Source organism: Balaenoptera ricei, chromosome 1 (genome assembly GCF_028023285.1).
Source record: "Balaenoptera ricei isolate mBalRic1 chromosome 1, mBalRic1.hap2, whole genome shotgun sequence".
In the NCBI taxonomy this organism is placed as follows: domain Eukaryota; kingdom Metazoa; phylum Chordata; class Mammalia; order Artiodactyla; family Balaenopteridae; genus Balaenoptera; species Balaenoptera ricei.
Window position 1 is genome coordinate 60,821,915 of NC_082639.1, and position 18,930 is coordinate 60,840,844.

At 32.8% G+C, this 18,930-nt stretch overlaps 1 protein-coding gene across 1 annotated transcript in view; it reads right to left on the minus strand.

The window, feature by feature from the left end:
- The window catches only part of ANKRD13C (ankyrin repeat domain 13C), an 81,925-nt gene that overhangs the window by 36,060 nt on the left and 26,935 nt on the right, over positions 1-18,930 (minus strand). Inside the window, exons 3-6 of the mRNA XM_059924378.1 lie at positions 12,269-12,373; positions 6,957-7,042; positions 5,732-5,777; positions 721-787 (exon numbers count right to left, since the gene is read on the minus strand). Of these exons, the coding sequence (XP_059780361.1) occupies positions 721-787; positions 5,732-5,777; positions 6,957-7,042; positions 12,269-12,373 (304 nt within the window). The remainder of the gene's footprint in view (positions 1-720; positions 788-5,731; positions 5,778-6,956; positions 7,043-12,268; positions 12,374-18,930) is intronic.

An 18,930-nucleotide genomic window follows, 5' to 3' on the forward strand; every position in this document is an offset into this window, starting at 1 on the left:
CCCTTACATACTCAAATTAATATTCTGGATTTGTATAAGATACAGACATGTAAAATTTTATGTATATATAAATATACTAATAGATATGAATATACTAAAAATTGGCATATTCACCAGCATTATATATAGCTTAGATATATATAATTTATAAATATACCTATATTAATAGAAAGCTAAAGAGATAATGATAAAATACTGAAATAAATAAAATAAACAGATTCCCTGTGAGATCCAAACATCAATCTTAGTTTTAAAAGGAAACAGAAGAAAATTAAAATTAGCCTTAAAGTGTTCACTAGAATGTATAGATGACTGAACAGATGAATGGCTAGAAGCATGGATGGGTAGACAGGGGAGGGAAGGGTTGGAGAGGGATGGAGGGAAAAAAGGACAATAGTTATGTCCTCCTTATGTGTCCCTTATTCCCTACAAAGCTAGGAAGAGGGAGATGACCATCTTAAATCTTCTTAGTGTTATATCATGATCTTCACTCTACTTGCCTTCCAGATAGTCTACAGTTAAATAGTAATACCTTTGTTTTAGTCAAGATTTTATGCCTTTGGTTCCTTATCTGTAGTATCTCAAAGGAGATAAAATATTGTGAATATATTACAACATGTTATAAAATACTACATCCAAGTATAAGCTATTACTACAAAAAGAAAAGCTACCTCTAAATCTCAATTATCTGTTACTCAGAAAAAAATCAAATCACCTTACCTGATATTGATACCTTGTTTGTATATTTTACATGCATCAGAAGGCAGAATTCGGGAAAGTAAAGGCACTGTATTTGTAAAAAGAAAAGGCAAAAAATAACCACCTAAAGTTCTGAGAGATTACAAATTTTTTAATTAGAAGAAGAGTAATGTAAACATTTTACTATTTCACCAAAATTGTAATAATTTCCTTTAAAATAGTATTTTCCACTTAAAAATAATATACAAAGCAATTCTGAGCAACTTCAAATACCTACTATTTAATTGTAATTGCTGTATGGTTCACCACCACCCCCCACCAAACACATGTAAGAGTAGCAGAGTTGATATAATGCCACTCTTGGGTACATATTATAGGATATTACTGTAAGTTAGAAAACGATGCCCTGTGGTAACTAAATCCTCCTGAATGGGTAACCAGATAAGCCTGGATCCCATCTGATCCTCTAAATATAATTGGATTAAATACCAGAAAAGTAATACGTGTAACAGAAAAAGACACTTTTAGAGCTAGATAGTCGAATTTGAGTCTGAATCCCAAATATGTGGGTTACTTAAGCTCACTGTAGCTCAGTTTCAAAATCCATAAAATGCAATCAGACTTACAGATTTCTACATTCCAGTGTTGCTTACATTCATATCACAAGCTGTATTCTCATAGCTTTTTATTATTTATTATCTGCTATATTTTGAGGAAATACGAGTTATTCTATGGATAAATAAATCTACATAACAGGCTATATAATTAAACTACCACATACCAAAAAAAGAAAAAATGTGGCTTCCCTGGTGGCGCAGTGGTTGAGAATCTGCCTGCCAATGCAGGGCACACGGGTTCGAGCCCTGGTCTGGGAAGATCCCACATGCCGCGGAGCGACTGGGCCCGTGAGCCACAATTGCTGAGCCTGCGCGTCTGGAGCCTGTGCTCCGCAACAAGAGAGGCCGCGATAGTGAGAGGCCTGCGCACCGCGATGAAGAGTGGCCCCCACTTGCCGCAACTAGAGAAAGCCCTCACACAGAAACGAAGACCCAACACAGCCATAAATAAATAAATAAAAAAAAAAAAAAAAAAAAAAAGACTTGGGAATTCCCTGGCAGTCCAGTGGTTAGGACTCTGCACTCTCACTGCTGAAGGTCTGGGTTCAATCCCTGGTCGGGGAACTAAGATCCCACAAGCCACACGGTGTGGCCAAAAAAAAAAAATTTAAAAAAAAAAAAAAAAAAAAAAAAAAAGAAAAAATGTGAAACTCAAAATTCTTGAAATTAAAGATTACATCACATGTACATGTGTATGTAAGTGGGTGTGTGTATCTATGTAAGATATATTACATGTATATTTTACAAAACAGTGTTTTAAAAATGGGTGATAAATCAACCTGGGTTAGAAAGAAACAAAGACTTTGGAGAAAATTAAGGGCTAGTTTTTTAGTTAACTTTTTCAAAAGCATCAATATTTGCTCATTAACATTAAAGGTATACCAAATATAAAAATGTCTTTTTTAAATACTGAGAGGTCATTTAATCCAAAATGATTTCCAGCATTGAAGACAGTTTTCTAGACTTTTTATTTTATAAAAGCAAGAAAATTTTACGTCCAGAGGGAATATCAACTAAGAGTTACCCTGGTCAAAGAACATAAGAAATCATTTTCTGATAAAATTTTTCCTTATATGAAACAACAGAAGTTTAGAAGATTAATAATGGCATAAATCTACGTAAATGATCAAAGCTCCTCTTTCATGCTTATTGAGATCCAGTTTTTATGTCCTTAAATATTTGGTGTAGCATGAAAAAGATGATTACAAGAAGAGAGCATTCTAACAATTTAAATTTAACTGATTACATCTTTTGAAGTAGTATGGTAACCTATAAAAACAAAACTTAGAATCACATACCAATACCCATTTATCAAAAATCAGAAAAGGAGGAAGAGAGGAATGTAGAAAAAAAATAAGAAGCTTGGGGTTTGACAAGCAAAAGTTAAAAAAAAAAAAGATATTGAGAAAAAAAGATTTTAATGCATTCCAAAAATAAAGCAATTTTCATTTTCCCAATTCTGTGATGACTTTTTCTTCCCCCATGTAAACTGAACAATTAGGCTGTCTATATCTTAAGTTACCTCAGCATAATCTGAGAGTCTAACACAGTACTCCAAAGGCAGCATAATCCTCTGAACTGAAAAATGGGAAGTCTCAAATTTTAATTTTGGTTTTGCTATCACTTACTCCCTGATTTTAAGAAGAGTTTCTAGGTCAAATGTTTTCCATCTATAATATGCAAAAAACAGTCCCAAATACAGGATGGATATTCTGTAGATTATGAGATAAAGAAAAAAAACTATTAGTTTTTCTGTTGAAACATGCTATATACACATAATGTTAAATTTGTAGTGATTATAAAATTATTTAACACTTTACAGTATCTGAAGGGCTTCCTTCAAAAACATGACTTCACTTCATCTACACCAAAACAAAGGCTTGAAATAGGTGGGGCAGTTATTATTATCCCCATTTTTAAAATGAAGAAACTGAAGCTCAGGAAAGTTACGTGATTTGCCATGTCAAACAGTTAGGAGCCAGTACTTCTGATTCCAATTTAAAGCTTTTCCATACCTAAAAACTCAAGCTGGAATAATTTAGTCACCTTCAGACTTGCTATTAACCAAGTCTGAGGCTATTTTCAGCCAAACACTGAAGGAGAAAGAGTAGAGTTTGTGGGCTCCACTACCTCTAAATTAAACTTAATGCCAGACCTCAATATTTCTTAACTTCCCCTTATTTCTGGGTTGCCTTTTTTTTAAATATTAGGTGCTTTAACAAGGGGAGGAACCATGCCTAAACTCTGGAAAAAAGCTTGATAATCAAATCAAATAATAGAGATTATCCAATTTTTTTAATCCGAAGTGTCTAAGCTAAATCTAGCCAATGAGTTTAGTTTTTTTTTTGTTTGTTTGTTTGTTTGTTTGTTTTCAGGAAACTTAAAATTCTTTTATTGCTCACCTAAAACAACTGCCAATGAGTTTAGTTTTTAAAATTATAGATGACATCTAACCATCAGGTGCTAATAATTTGACATGAAATCAGTAAAAACCTTTATCAACAATGAAACAGATGGGCTGACTTTTTTGCATCAAAGTCAAGTTCTCAAAGAAGCAATACTTTAAACAAGTACCTCAGTGGTTGCATAATGAACTTGATTATGCAACATTTATAATGTGTTTATAACTATAGATCATATGCACAATTTCTAGAGTAATTACATCCATTTCTGTTTCTTCATGTAACTGAAATGTCACTTTTAAAATATTTTAGAACATTTTGCTCAGCAACATAAAGTGACTATCTTAGAATTCAAACCACTAACAATTACTAAGACAATCAATTAAAGAGCCAGTACACTCAAGGGACAACCTCAGTTTAGGATCGCCAAGAATGACTGGGGTCTTTACAGATAGAAAAAAACAGGATGAAAAAACAGTACTCAGGCTTTAGACCAATCTAACTTAGACCTCTTTTATTATACAGTGCTATTACAAACCTTTTTTTCTCTCAGTATTCTAGAACACTGGGACTTCTGAATAATTTATAGAGCATAAAGGACTATCAGAGTTAACAAAATCATGTGTGATCTTTTTTTTTTTTTTGACCATGACATGAGGCTTGTAGGATCTCAGTTCCCCAGTCAGGGATTGAACCCGGGCCACAGCAGTGAAAGTCCAGAGTCCTAACCACTAGGCCACCAGGGAACTCTCTCATGTGTGATTTTGATGGGGCCAAAACTAGCCTGATGAGCTAAAGTTGTTAACAATGTTAGAAAAAACGATTATATTTAGGGATTAAAATTTTACATTTAGAGATTAAACACTAGAAAAACCTTAATCACCCATGCTGTGCAGTATTATGCAGCTATTAAAAAAAAAATGAAGTACTTCCTCATGAACTAAAATGTAAGATACCTATGATATATTAAGTAAAAGTGACAAAATGCATAATGATATAATAGTATGATCCCATTAAAAAAAAAACTAATGCTGAGGCTATATATACATATATACATTTATATTTATATATATGTACATACACACACGTTTGTAAGCATTGAAAAGAGTTTGATATATTCATATGAAACATTAACAGTGGTTTCTAGAGTTGTCAGTATCTGATTTATTTTTATGATTACTTTATGATTTATTTTTATGATTATTTTGGTGATAATAAGCATTCAAATATCTTTAATATCATAAAGATTAATTCAGATGCTTTAAAAAACACACATAAGCACACTATATTCAAACCTATATATAGATTACATTAAAAAAATGTTTAACCCAAAAGTTAGTGGTTTGGATAGTTGTTTACTTAGTAAAGTAAAGGTCACTAGTATCAAACTTCCTATTTGGACACGAAAGTTTTCTCCCTAAGTAGACTCATGTTTAAAATGGGGAGGAGAGAAAACTTACCTTGCCAAGGTAAATCAATAAATGACTGTAAAATATCTAGGAATTAACATCTTTCATAAATAAGTGGAAGAGTGTGCAACCAAATAGTATGTTAAAACAGTGGCTATAAAGTATGCAATAAAAGCAGCAAATGTGATTGAAAGATGACAAAACATACAAAATCAATTAATGTTAACCAAATTCTTCACATTCAGGGATCTAAATACTATATGTCAAACTTCCCTAAATTCAGTAATCTAATAATCCCATAATTATTCTTCTCTTCCCTCTGAAAATTCCTTATATTAAATTATTATAATATTTGAACTGGCATTTTATTTAAAAAAAAGAGAATTTTTAATCTTAAAAATAATAATTATGAAAGTTACTAACCAGGCTAGTATAATTAAGTATTACTATAGGGCTTTATAGCCATTACATTCAACATGATGAAAAATATTTTAATTTCCTTAGGGCAATATTTGTTATGTTAACATTTCTATATAATAGTTATATTTGCACTTGCATTTCTGCATACGTACATATTTTATAGTAAAATATAGCACACTCTTACCCCAGCTTTGAAAATCCCAGTGAAGTTCTAGATAAAAGTCACCTAGCTGAGAAATGAAATATGAATAATTATTGAATGCACACCTTCGTTAACAGCTCTTATACCTACTTAATATTTTGCTTAAAAAAAAAATCTGTTATCATTAAAGGTCTATAGACAGGAATAGGAAATAATTTCAATGTATGGAGTTGGAGAAAGAACCAAAAAATATATATGGTTATTACTTAAAATTACATTACAATAGCAGACATTACTACACATATCTACAAAGGAAAACTCACACCACTCTAGATTTTACAAAAACGTTTTAATCACATAAGAACATATCTGAAACTGACAGGCATTTAAATTTGCATCAATAAATATTCTATTTCGCATAACAATAAGTAGTATTGTAAAAATAATAACTTTAGAAGTGTTATTTAAAAAATTAGTAACTTCCAAAATGATTATTGTGTAGGCTCATAATGGTCTAATAAAATCACCCACTGCAATAGAAACTTTTTTCTATAAAGTGATAACACAGGTTTACTAAATCTGAAATAATATGTCATCATATGAGATCTATAGAGAACGTTTTTATTTCACAAATTAGAAGCTAAACATCAAAGACTATAACTGTTCAGGGAACTATTAATCAAATATTGTCAAAAAAATTTATCCCTTGAGACTTCAAAAACAAAGCATACCTAAAAGAAGACATAGTCATGATGATATATCTTTCTCCCACAGTTCTTTCACGCATCCAAAATACAGAGGAAAAAAACAACAGAAAACAAACCTCTCTCCCTTTCTGTGCCAGCACACCCAGCTCTTAACATCATGAAGTAGGACAGACAAAAAGAGTTCTGTTACATAAAGAAAATGCAAACTGCTCCTAAGGCAGTAGCACTTCAGCTCATAGAAAATCTTTCAATCCAAAGGACAAAGGAAAACTACTGCCATTAATTATGACTTACCTCCTTTTTTCTTAGAGCTCTTACCTAATTTATTGAAAGCAATAATTCTTTATCTGCCTTCTAAGATCAAAGCAAATAATGCTGCCCATAAGATTACACATCATAATCAGAGTATTTTGTAATGTCATTATTGCTTAATTGAGGCAGGATTTTTACCATTTCTTGACCCTTAATAATTAGTGAGAAATTAAACTGTATTTTTAAAATGCTTAAAAGTAACTTGCAATTATCCTTTAGTGCAAAATCAGCAAAGAAATTTAGCCTACCTCTTTCAGGGCTTTTAATAATCGAGGTCGTTTTTCTTCAACACTTTCCCTGGATTGCTGCTTAAGCTTCCTTAAAAGAGCTGTAACTAAAATTTAAATTTAAAAAATTTTTTTAATTTAAAATAAATTTCACCATGCTAGACTGCCAATTACACCTCAATAAAAAATTTATGAAAAACAATTTCACCATGCTAGGAAACACCACTGGCTTATTACACAGAGATATAATATAGATACTGTGAATAAGTTAGAAAATACCTTTAGCAAAACTGTTATGATCCTCAAGGAAAACTGAAAACAGATACCTCGACATCAACTTATTCATACTAGTTTTGCTAGTTTTTAATCATCAGTAGGTTTTATGTGACTGAGTCAAGATTACCAATCTCAGTCAGATGATGCAGTGTCCTGTTGTCAACACTGATCTAAAAGATGATCTCAAAGATAGATCTCAAAAATCCCACTGGACATTATTTTTCTAAAAATGTAATTATCTGCAATTGTTACCAGTTGCATCTGTTCTTCTTTCACTTGAGGCTGTACTCTCACATACCACCAACACAGCATAAAAAATACTAAAATGAACCCTATTCTATCTGTGAAAAGAACTTCTGACTCTAATAAAACCTGAAACCCCTCAGAGCGTCTTCTCAACAGTTAAGAGATGGAGATTTAGACAAATTGCCTAAGCGCAAACCACAGCATTACTACTTATTAGCTGTATAAACATGGAACACTTAATTTCCCTAAACTTCAGTTTCTTTTTTTCATATGTCAATTAAGAATAAAGTGAAATCTGCTACATGGAGTTACTACAGAGGCTCTATATAAATTGCTTACTACTGTGCCTGCAATTAGGTAAGTATAAGTTTTGTTTATTAGAATAAAGGTCTAAAATTAACTAGCAAAATCAATCAATCCCTAACATTTATTAAAATAAGGGAAAATATTAGCCTTGAATGAAATAAGATGAAAAAATGTACAGAGGGGGGTAAAATGTATACATCAATACATGCTGATTTCCTCCTGGTCCTGTTTTCATATACATATATATACATACAAACAAATAAAAATACTATTATTTTTACTATTTTATAGTATGCACTCATAAACTACTTAATGCCTATGTGGAATACAGAAGTATAAGGGAAGTATAAGGTTGGGGGAAAAATAATGTGGAAAGAAGACAGTAATAAAAGCTTATTAAATCAGATTTGTTTTGTCCACAAAGGCCAAATTAGGAAAAGCTCAGGGAAGAATATGAGAAATAGTAGAATCTACACTTATTTTTAACCACAGGTCTAACTTTAATCCCAATGTATTTTTAAAAGTCAAAAATCAAAGAGCAATGTTTAAATTACTAAAGGTCTTTTGGGACAGAAGAGGATGAGACCTAAAAGTCAGGGAACATGGGACCTAGTTTCAGTTATACACTAGCTCTGTGATCTCGGTCAGCAGTTCCCAAACAGAAGTCTACATTTCAGTGGCCAACTGTTCAAGTTTCCAGTGATATGCAGCCAAATGAAAAAACTGGGAACCAGGGTGGATTTTTTTTCTTTATAAATTATATTCTTTTTTTAAATTTAAGGACTATTCTTTCTACTATTTTTGGTTTCAAAATGTCTTTTTTTTTTTTTTAATGAACTTGTGATCGCAGAAGAAAGTACTTTTAAAGTTCTTATATGCTAAAATGAAAAAGTCAGCTACTCTACATCAATCCTTAAATAAAATTCTTTTCTGGTCTATAAAATCCAAATAGTGTGAGAACCAATGACCTATATAAACATTAGGGTTCTTTACAGATTCAAATTTATATGAATCTGGTTAACCTTCATGTTCATTATAACTTAACTTTAATATCAAAGCGATATTACCTAAATGTAGTAGAATTTTTTTTATAATTCTTCTCCACTATAAAGGCAAATACTTTAATAAATGTTTATTCAATCTACCTTGCCTTCAAATTCAAACAGACCCCTGTTGACTTAAAGAACAAAAAGAATTAATTTCCTAAATAGAAAAGATATCAATGAAAAGCAGAAGTCATATAGTTTCCATTAACTAAATATACTGTAATTGACTGAAGACATTTAGTGAATAGAAAATTATGTTAAAATGACCAACCATTATTAAAAACGTAGTGACAACAACTATATATAGCATAGTAATGTATGCAAAGAAATTCCTGTTCTATGAGACTTCACATTAAAAATAACGTCACCTTGTGGAAGCAGAAACGAACACTCAGAACACAATTAGACAGGGACTTCCCTGGTAGCCCAGTGGTTAAGAATCCGCCTGCCAATGCAGGGAACACAGGTTCGATCCCTGGTCCGGGAAGATCCCACATGCCGTGGAGCAACTAAGCCCATGCACCACAACTACTGAGCCTGTACTCTAGAGTCCACGAGCTACAACTACTGAGCCTGTGTGCTACAACTACTGAACCCACGCGCCTCGAGCCCGTGCTCCGCGACTAGAGAAAGCCTGCCCGCAGCAACGAAGACCCAAAGCAGCCAAAAATAAATAAAATTAAACAAATAAATTTATATAAAAAAACACAGTTAGACAAAATTACCATCATTTTGGGGGGAGGGTCAATATTTGTACTCCCATACTGTAAGAATCTTATTAACAGTGATTGATAATGAAAATAAAATCAGCTTTAGAGGATTTGGATGATATTAGACAGAATTCATACAAAGGCTCAAATGAAGAACTCCAAAAAACCACAACTAATTTAACTTTCTCTTTCCTTCTTCTCCCATATAGAGTACTTTTAAAGTTTTCAGTTTTTTGTGTCTCAAGTTTTTGGAGCTATGCCCTACTGCTCCAAGTATTACTTAAATGTGTATCTTCTGCCTTCTACTTCCATCTGTGCTCCAGTCTAATTATCTCCTACTTCTTACTTGTACAGTTCCACCTGCATATACTACAGAAAACTCAAATTCAACAAACCTAACACAAATTAATTAAAATCCATACTGTTCTTTTTCCTATTTTCTGTATATCAATTAATTAATGATAGCCATTAATCCATGATAAAGGCTTTGGAATTACTCTGAATCCTTCCATTACTACCAGTATCCAAGAGATAATCAACCACTGTAGATTCCTTCATTTATCTTTCTAATCTATCCCTTACTTTTCTAAATACACTGTTCTTCTTTAAGTCAAGTTTACCACATTTGTTCTAAAGATTGTTTTTCTAAAAATCTCTTGCCTCCCAACTCAATTAAACAGTCTTCGGGCTTATCTAATAATGTCAATTCCTGCTTTAAAGTCTTCTGAGGTTTTACAGTGACTGGAGATTGAGATTAAAACCTTGAAAAGCACATAAAGCAGATCTCAGTCAGTGTGGCTCCTTTACCATCAAACTTCATCTCTCAAAACTACCCTTCACCCCTTCACCCGTGGTTGCCATGTAGCCTCATTTAGGGAGCCACACTGAAATATACATTGTTCCCTAAAACGTGCCTTGTTCTTTACATTTCCATGCTTTATATATATTCTGCTGTCATAGGCTAGAACGTCCTTACCCACCTTATTAACTCCTAAAATCCTTTGAGACTCAGCTTAAATAAACCAAACACCTTGCCAAAACTGAAATTACTTCCTCCCTCATCTTTTTTCCTCTAGTACTTTGTGAATACTTCAGAATGCTGCAGAATATTCATTAGTTTCTCTCCCCCAACTAAGATGAGTTCCTCAATGTCAAAGCTAATCGCACATTCCTACTACGTTTCCAATGCACCTGATATGTACTTAAGAGACAAATAGACAATCCCTACTCTAAATGAAGCTTACTGCCTAATGAAAGTGGCAGGTAGCATTCTGGCATAGTATACGGGCAGAGAAAGCTGCCTTGTACTTGAACTGAGATCTGAAGAATTATAAGGAGCTGGGGCAGAAGGGGAAGGATATGTGAATATGAGAAACTGAAAAGCCAGCAGAGCTGACATACAGAAACCATGTGGAAAGAACAAGATAAGGATGGAGATTAAAAAGTGACATTATCATACTAGATCTTATAAACCAAGTTAGAGATTTTCGTCTTCATTTTAAGAATAAGAATTTTTAAAGGGTTTTAAATAGGAAAGTAACATGACTAGAAAAAGAAACTAGAAGAAAATATAATAACTCTCTGGGTGAAATTATTTCCTTTTTTTCTTCAATAATTTCCTAATTTTCTACAACAAATGTTATTACTTTCTTAAAAGAAAAAAATATTTTAAAGTTTTGAACATCTCAGGAGAGTTATAGTAAATAAAAATCCTAATATAATACTTCTCAGAAAAATGTTAATTCTTGATTAATCTCAAATTTTCTTTGCAGTTTTAATTTTCTTTGTTCTAGGAGCCAGAAATGAAAGGATGAATAAGAAAACATATTCATGACTTGAGTTCTCATAAAGATTATATCATCAGGATACAGTGTAGGGAAAAGACATTGAACAGTTATTTAGAAGTGTGCTGTGTGCTGCAAAGGAAAATAATGGACCACTTTGAAAACATATAAGAGAAGTTAATCTACTTAACGAGTTGGGAAAAGAAATATAAAGTTGAGACCCAAATGAAGAAGACTGCCAGTTCCTGATAAGACTGCAAACCAACACAGACTGCTGTTTCTTTCCCTCCAAACTAACTTTTGATGTGCTGCAAAAATAAGACAAGAGGCTGATAGAATTCCTAAAACTACCCTAACATAAATATACCACAATGAAAATCTGTATAAGCTATGAGTAAGTCCTGGAGAGACAAAAGACAGCTAGGTCTCAGTATAGATAAGAACTGGAGCCACCAACAGTCAGGGATGGGGTGCAGGGAACAGACAGATAAAGGGAGTCAAAAGGTACCAACTTCTAGTTATAAAAGAAATAAGTCATGCGGATGCAACGTACAGCATGTTGACTATAGTTAACAATACTGTACTGCATATTTGAAAGTTGTAAAAGAGTATATCTTAAAAGTTCTCATCACAAGAAAAATAGAAGTACTGTAACTATGTATGGTGATAGATGTTAACTAGATTTATTGTGGTGATCATTTCACAATACATACAAATAATCAATATGTTGTACTACTGAAACGAATATAATGTATGTCTATATATATTTTTACTTAGGTACACTTATATATATAATATATATGGTAATTATATATATATAAAAGTCATGAATAATTCATATATAAGTTTGTAAGTAACTGCAAACTTCTCATAGTATGGAAAGTTACGATGAATGACAAATATCTCAAATGCATCACATCATATTTTTAGAATACATATCAACAATAGTAATTTATATTGCTTACTCATCTGTCTATCTCCATAACTGATGGCTTCCGCCAGCGGGCTCCATCCCTGAGCATTTTTCACCTTTACTGGAGCATTGTGAGCCAAAAGTAAATGGGCACATTCTGAAACATAAAATGGTGATAACATCAAACGTCATGCAACTCTAAATTAAAAAATCATGTAAAAATTCAAGAAATCAGTTAATATAATAGATCTATGATATAAGTACTATACTATAGAGAATTAAATAATTTTTAAAATTCCTCTGTATCTAAACCAGGTTATTTCAGATCCTTAGATTCAAGAAGTATCTATTCTATTACCTAAAAATAAATTGGATCTCTCTGCAAAGAAACTATTATATTCCCTAATAATTGTTCCCAAGGTATTTTGAGAATGTTTCCATACTATAAAAGACAACCCAAGAAACTCATGAGTAATTTACCTAAAAATTTCTACTATCTAATAAGGCCCCAAAGAGGATTTATAAATCTGCAAGGTCAAATGGAAAGCTCATTATTTATTTCAGGGGAAAAAAAAGTATTTTCAAAAAGAATCACTAATGTTTCCACAAACCCTTATTTTTCAAATTTTACAATTTGTTTATTTCAGAAAAACACCCAAAAGGGACAAAAACTTGTTTATGACTACAAGGACAAATCTAGACAGTCCTTCTAGTAATCAAACAAAGTCTAAGGTATACTTGACTCACCATCCAGCCCAGGCACAGTCACCCACTGAAACTTAAGGGGAACACTGAAGACTGTGCCACAAGTGACAGAATAATTACATATAAGAAAAATCTATGCTCAGGACACAGTTCCCAAGGCACTGGATTTTTCTTTTTTCTCTTCTTTTTTTGGGGGAGTGGGGGGCCGTGTCCTGCGGCATGCGGGATCTTAGTTCCCGGACCAGGGACCAGGGATCGAACCCACGCCCCCTGCAGTGGAAGCATGGAGTCCTAACCACTGAATTGCCAGGGAATTCCCAACACTGGATATTTTAGGATGCACCGAGGGATCTCTGGCCTCTTGGATCTTGGCTGATAAGTTCAGGGGTGGTGGGTATAAATCATTGCTCTCAACGTTTCCAGTTATTCATGGGAAAATTAATGTACATAGTACTTCATCAATGGATTGTGTGGTTTCAATTGTTTTGTTTATATAGTATTTACTGTTCCCAACTCCAGTGGCTGGGGCATTTACAACATTTAACACTGAGGATACTTGGTAATCTGAACCGAGTCTTAAAATAAGAACATAATATATGACGACATGAACAAAAGTTTTCTACAAAAGAAAAAAGAAAGTCTAAGGTATAGACACTTGTATACATTGAGGAAATTTGTTTTTAATTCAAAATAAGAAGCATATTAACAGGCAAAAAAACATTTGAAACCAAGGCTCATGGGAAATTTAGGATGGCTATCCAACCTAAATTCCCTAAATGAATGATTCATTCATTCAATCAGTCTTTTAGCAAATATTTACCAAGTGCCTATTATATGCCAATTCTAAGTACTAGGTCCTGGATATAAGTAGTGAGAAGAAAGATAAGATCTTGCTATCAGAGAGCTCCCATATTAAAATATAATTAAGTAAACTAATAAATAAAAAAAGATAATGATAAGTGCTCTGAAGGAAATAAAGGTGTTATGACAGTTGTAATGTAATGCAAGTGAGCTGAGGTGGAGGAAGAATGGCACTGTTTTAGCACTATTCCTAGTAATAGAAGGAATATCTACATTAGCAGGAAATTACATTAGAATAAAGTAAAATAAATATAGAAATTTCACAAAGGTGTTTAAGAAAGTCTGCTAGTAATATATAAGCATATATGTACATGAATGTTTATTTTAGGATTATTTATAATGCAAATATGAATATCCATCATGGGGGAATGACTGACTAAAGTATGATGCTTCTATATCCCTGGACTAATAACATGCAGGCATTTTTAAAGAATAGAGTCAAAAGGACAAAGGAGCCACCTGAATGGTCAGCCACTGGCCAAATTTGAGAAACTGAGCATCAAAAAGAAAAATGACTAGTTACAACACATTAAACAAAAAATAATTGATAGGCCCATAATGACATCAAAAAATGAGAGGACAATGAGTTCTCCTTTATAGAAGAATGGCTGCTAATAAATGTAGAAGAAATGATAAAACTAGAAAATCAGCAATAACGACAATGTAATAACTGATATAGGCAAAGGACCTCAATGAATGCTAAAGGCCCTAGGTAAAAGGCTATGTGCTGGGAAATAGGATATTTACTTAAAGTATCATCCCAAGATTACTTAATAAAATGAAAAGTGTTCCCTTACAGTAGAGATATCTGAAGATCATCATCTCAATCAAGTGATCAAAACTTTGTGGCAGTAATAGTGGGATAACTTAAAATTATGTTTCCTAATGTGATACAATATAAAGTTCATATACCTCTGCAGTATTCTTTCCAGAAATGTTTAACCTGAATCTAATCAAGCATCGATACCTAATTTTTGATTCATAGAAAAAACAGAGTATAAGGAACAAGTTAAATAACATTATGAGAAAATAATCGGGCAAAACTGAGATGGGAGACATTCTACAAATTAACTGGGGAAGACACTTCAAAAAGTCAGGTACAAAGGAAGGGGGAAAAAAGGTGGGCAAACTTTTCTAGATTATCTGAAACAAACAACCAAATGTAATGAGTGAATCCCAATCAGATCTTGATTCAATATAAAACACCTATAGAAGACATTTTTCGAACAACTGGAGAAATTTAAATATGGATTGGATATCAGATATTATTACAATATTATTATTTTTCTTAGGTGTGATAATGATATTGTGGTCACAACAGACAATGTCCTTATTCTTAGAGATGCATGCTGAAGTATTTGGTGGTAAAATGTCATGATGCTTACATCTAGTTTTCAAATGGTACAGCAAAAATAGTAAAAAAAAAAAAATATATATATATATATATACATATATAAAACACTAAGATAAAGAGAAAAATACAACAAATATGATAAAATGTGAACAATTATTGAAGCTAGGTAGAGAGTATTTGAATGCTCAGAGTGATAATCTTTCAGTTTCTCTGTATATCTGAAATTATTCATAATAAGGCATTGAAAGAAAAAAATGAATAAAAAAGACAAATATTAAAAACAAGAATGAATTTAAGTCATCCCAATAGACTGAAAGAAATGTCTACATTGTACTGCTAAATCATATATCTGCTCAATGGAGAAGTATATTATGATCACATTTTTTTATAAAGGAATAAATAAAAAACTACACATTTGAATGTGTGTTTAGATACATACACACATATTTGTACATAATAATAAGCATGGGGAAGAGTATGGAAGAATACCTAGCAAGCTGTTAACATGGTTTACCATGTTTAATGGGAGAAGGGGGTTAATAAGGAGAGAAGATGATAGAGAGACCAGCTAAAAAGAATTGTTTTTAATATATAAATAAATAAAATGGACCCTCTAGAAGACCTAAATAGACATTTCTCCAAAGAAGACATACAGATGGCCAACAAACACATGAAAAGATGCTTAACATCAGTAATTATTAGAGAAATACAAATCAAAACCACAATGAGGTATCACCTCACACCGGTCAGAATGGCCATCATCAAAAAATCTACAAACCATAAATGTTGGAGAGGGTGTGGAGAAAAGCGAACCCTTTTGCACTGTTGGTGGGAATGTAAATTGATACAGCCACTATGGAGAACAGTATGGAGGTTCCTTAAAAAACTAAAAATAGAACTACCATATGACCCAGCAAACCCACTACTGGGTGTATACCCTGAGAAAACAATAATTCAAAAAGACACATGCACCCCAATGTTCACTGCAGCACTATTTACAATACCCAGGACGTGGCAGCAACCTAAATGTCCATCGACAGATGAATGGATAAAGATGTGGCACATATATATATAATGGAATATTACTCAGTCATAAAAAGGAACGAAATTGGGTCATTTGTAGTGATGTGGATAAACCTAGAGTCTGTCATAGAGTGAAGTAAGTCAGGAAGAGAAAAACAAATATCGTATAGTAGCGCATATATATGGAATCTAGAAAAATGGTACTGATGAACCTATCTGCAGAACAGGAAAAGAGACGCAGAAGTAGAGAACAGACTTGTGGACACAGAGGGGGAAGGGGAGGGTGGGACAAATTGAGAGAGTAGCATTGGCATATATACACTACCACGTGTACAATAGATAGCTAGTAGGAAGCTGCTGTACAGCACAGGGAGCTCAGCTCAGTGCTCTGTGATGACCTAGAGGGGTGGGACGGTGGGGGTTGGGGGGTTGGGGGGGTGCAGGGTGGGAGGGAGGCTCAAGAGGAAGGAGATATGGGGATATATGTATACGTACAGCTGATTCACTTTGTTGTACAGCAGAAACTAACACAACACTGTAAGGCAATTATACTCCCCCCCCAAAGAAAAAAATCAAACAATTAAATAAATAAATACATAAATAAATAAAATGGACACTATCCTAAAGAAACCTACCAGGGGGGTTTATGTAAGTATGTGTTTGTGTGCATAAATAAAGAAGTTGGGGAACATGAACATGGATAGATATCTACAGACTTTGTATTTCATGATAAACTTTTGAGTGAAAGGAAAAACATGGCAAAGTACTATATGCAGTGATTCAACTTCAGTAAAAACAAACTAAGCCCCTATATTACAAGGAGGAAGGTGTGCAAGAATGCCCACTAGGCTGTTAATGTTAATTACATCAGAAAAAAAGTAGGAGAGATGATGCTTTTTATATACATCTTTATACTGTATTATTTCAATTGTTTCATCAAGCATGTATTAATAACCTAAAAATCATTAAAGAAAAAATATTAATTTAAAAATATTAAAAAGGAAGATTCACAACAGTATCTAAAGCAATATACCAATTGTGTAAACTAAGGTATAGAACTGGTATGATTTATATATACGTTAAAGATGTCAACTGGTTTCTCATATGCCACAGACGTTGCCACAGGCCTTTCACTCACATCACAACTCAACTGACGTAGAAGTGAGCAACTAACGAAAAGCCAGAAAATCAAAGATATACCATGATCTCTGACCTAGTCTCATACATTAAAAAAAAAAAAAAAAAACTGGAACAATCAAATGCCTTCTCTCAGCAACTGTAACAATGAATAATAAGAAAAAAAGGTAGTTAACAACCAGGCAGTAAGGCTTAAAAATGTACAAATGCGCCACAAAGAAGTTATGACTTGAGGAGTCTAAACAAAATGAAATTATGATAAACAGAAATCACATATAAATATACCAGAGCTATACAGGTGACAAAATATAAAGAGAGTGAATGGGATAAATAGGACAGCTGGGAACAAAACAGAATAGTCAGAGAGACCCTTATGAAAGTGAAAAATCATACTAATTCTAGACTTATTTCAGAACAAAAATGGAAAACTGCAGTTCCAAAAAAGACTGAGAATAAATTAAAAGTTGCAGCAACTGGTTTGAAGAATTTCTTCTGATGTCTAACCAAAAGGATAAGAATTAAAGGTTAGTTTTCTAGTTCACCTCCTAAAGATTCCTGAAATCTTTTAAGTATAATGTTTTTCTCCATTTCAATTCAAATCCATAGTTGAAAAACTTGCCAGCCAACATGGCGAACATGGTCAATAGACTCAGAAATTCAGATAAAATCAGACTTCAATGGTGAAAAATAAGGTTATTCAGTAGGTTAAGATGAGTAAGAGAAGTAAATAAAGGTGTACAAGTCATAGGGTATCTCTCTTTAATTCAATCAAAAAATATTTGAATGCCCTGGGAATTTTTACTGTATTTACAAACAAGTATACAAACAGAAAGTGCCCTTCAACAGTGAAGTCACTAGAGGCATAGTATATCTCTAAAGGAGAAGATAAAAGTGGCACAGATTGAACAATGGTATAATGTAAAATTGCTTTACAGAATTAAGTATAAAGTAGATGTTTTATCTTCCACTACATGTTTCAATCTCACTCCTATGCAACCAAATATCAAAAATATTAAAAGGTCAAAAAGAAAAAAGCAAAAAAGAGTATTCAACTGGAAAATGTAAATGGAAAATTATAAATTGATCAGTATATTAATGGCTGTACCTACTCTACATGAAAAAGACTCAGGAAGAGCAAATACTGACATTATTTGCAGATCCTGAATCATCTAACCAAGTGTTTCCCAAAATATGTTCCACAGAATTCTAGTTTCTCAAGATACTTGTGAAAAAGAGAAAATACCAAATAACTATGGGGAACAATGACTCTATATCCAACAGAAGGCTCCAATTCAGAAGGTCACAATGAATATTAGCATATCAAAAGTTCTAAGAAGGTCCACAATAGAGAAAACTGCTTAAAACTTAGTAACTCACTATTTTCCAAATCAATTTGACCTGGAAACACTATTTTCCTCTAAAAACTTATCAATATCCAATGAAACTAATTCTATGAAACACATTTTGGATAGGCTGATACAATCCTATGATGAAACCTAACAATACCTGCACTGAAAATTAGAACACTTAGACCTAGGATGATAGATATGTTTAATTTCATATTCGAATCCTGGTAAATCCATATTTACTATTAAAGTGCTAAATTTAGAATAGCAATCAGACTTGGCATCAAA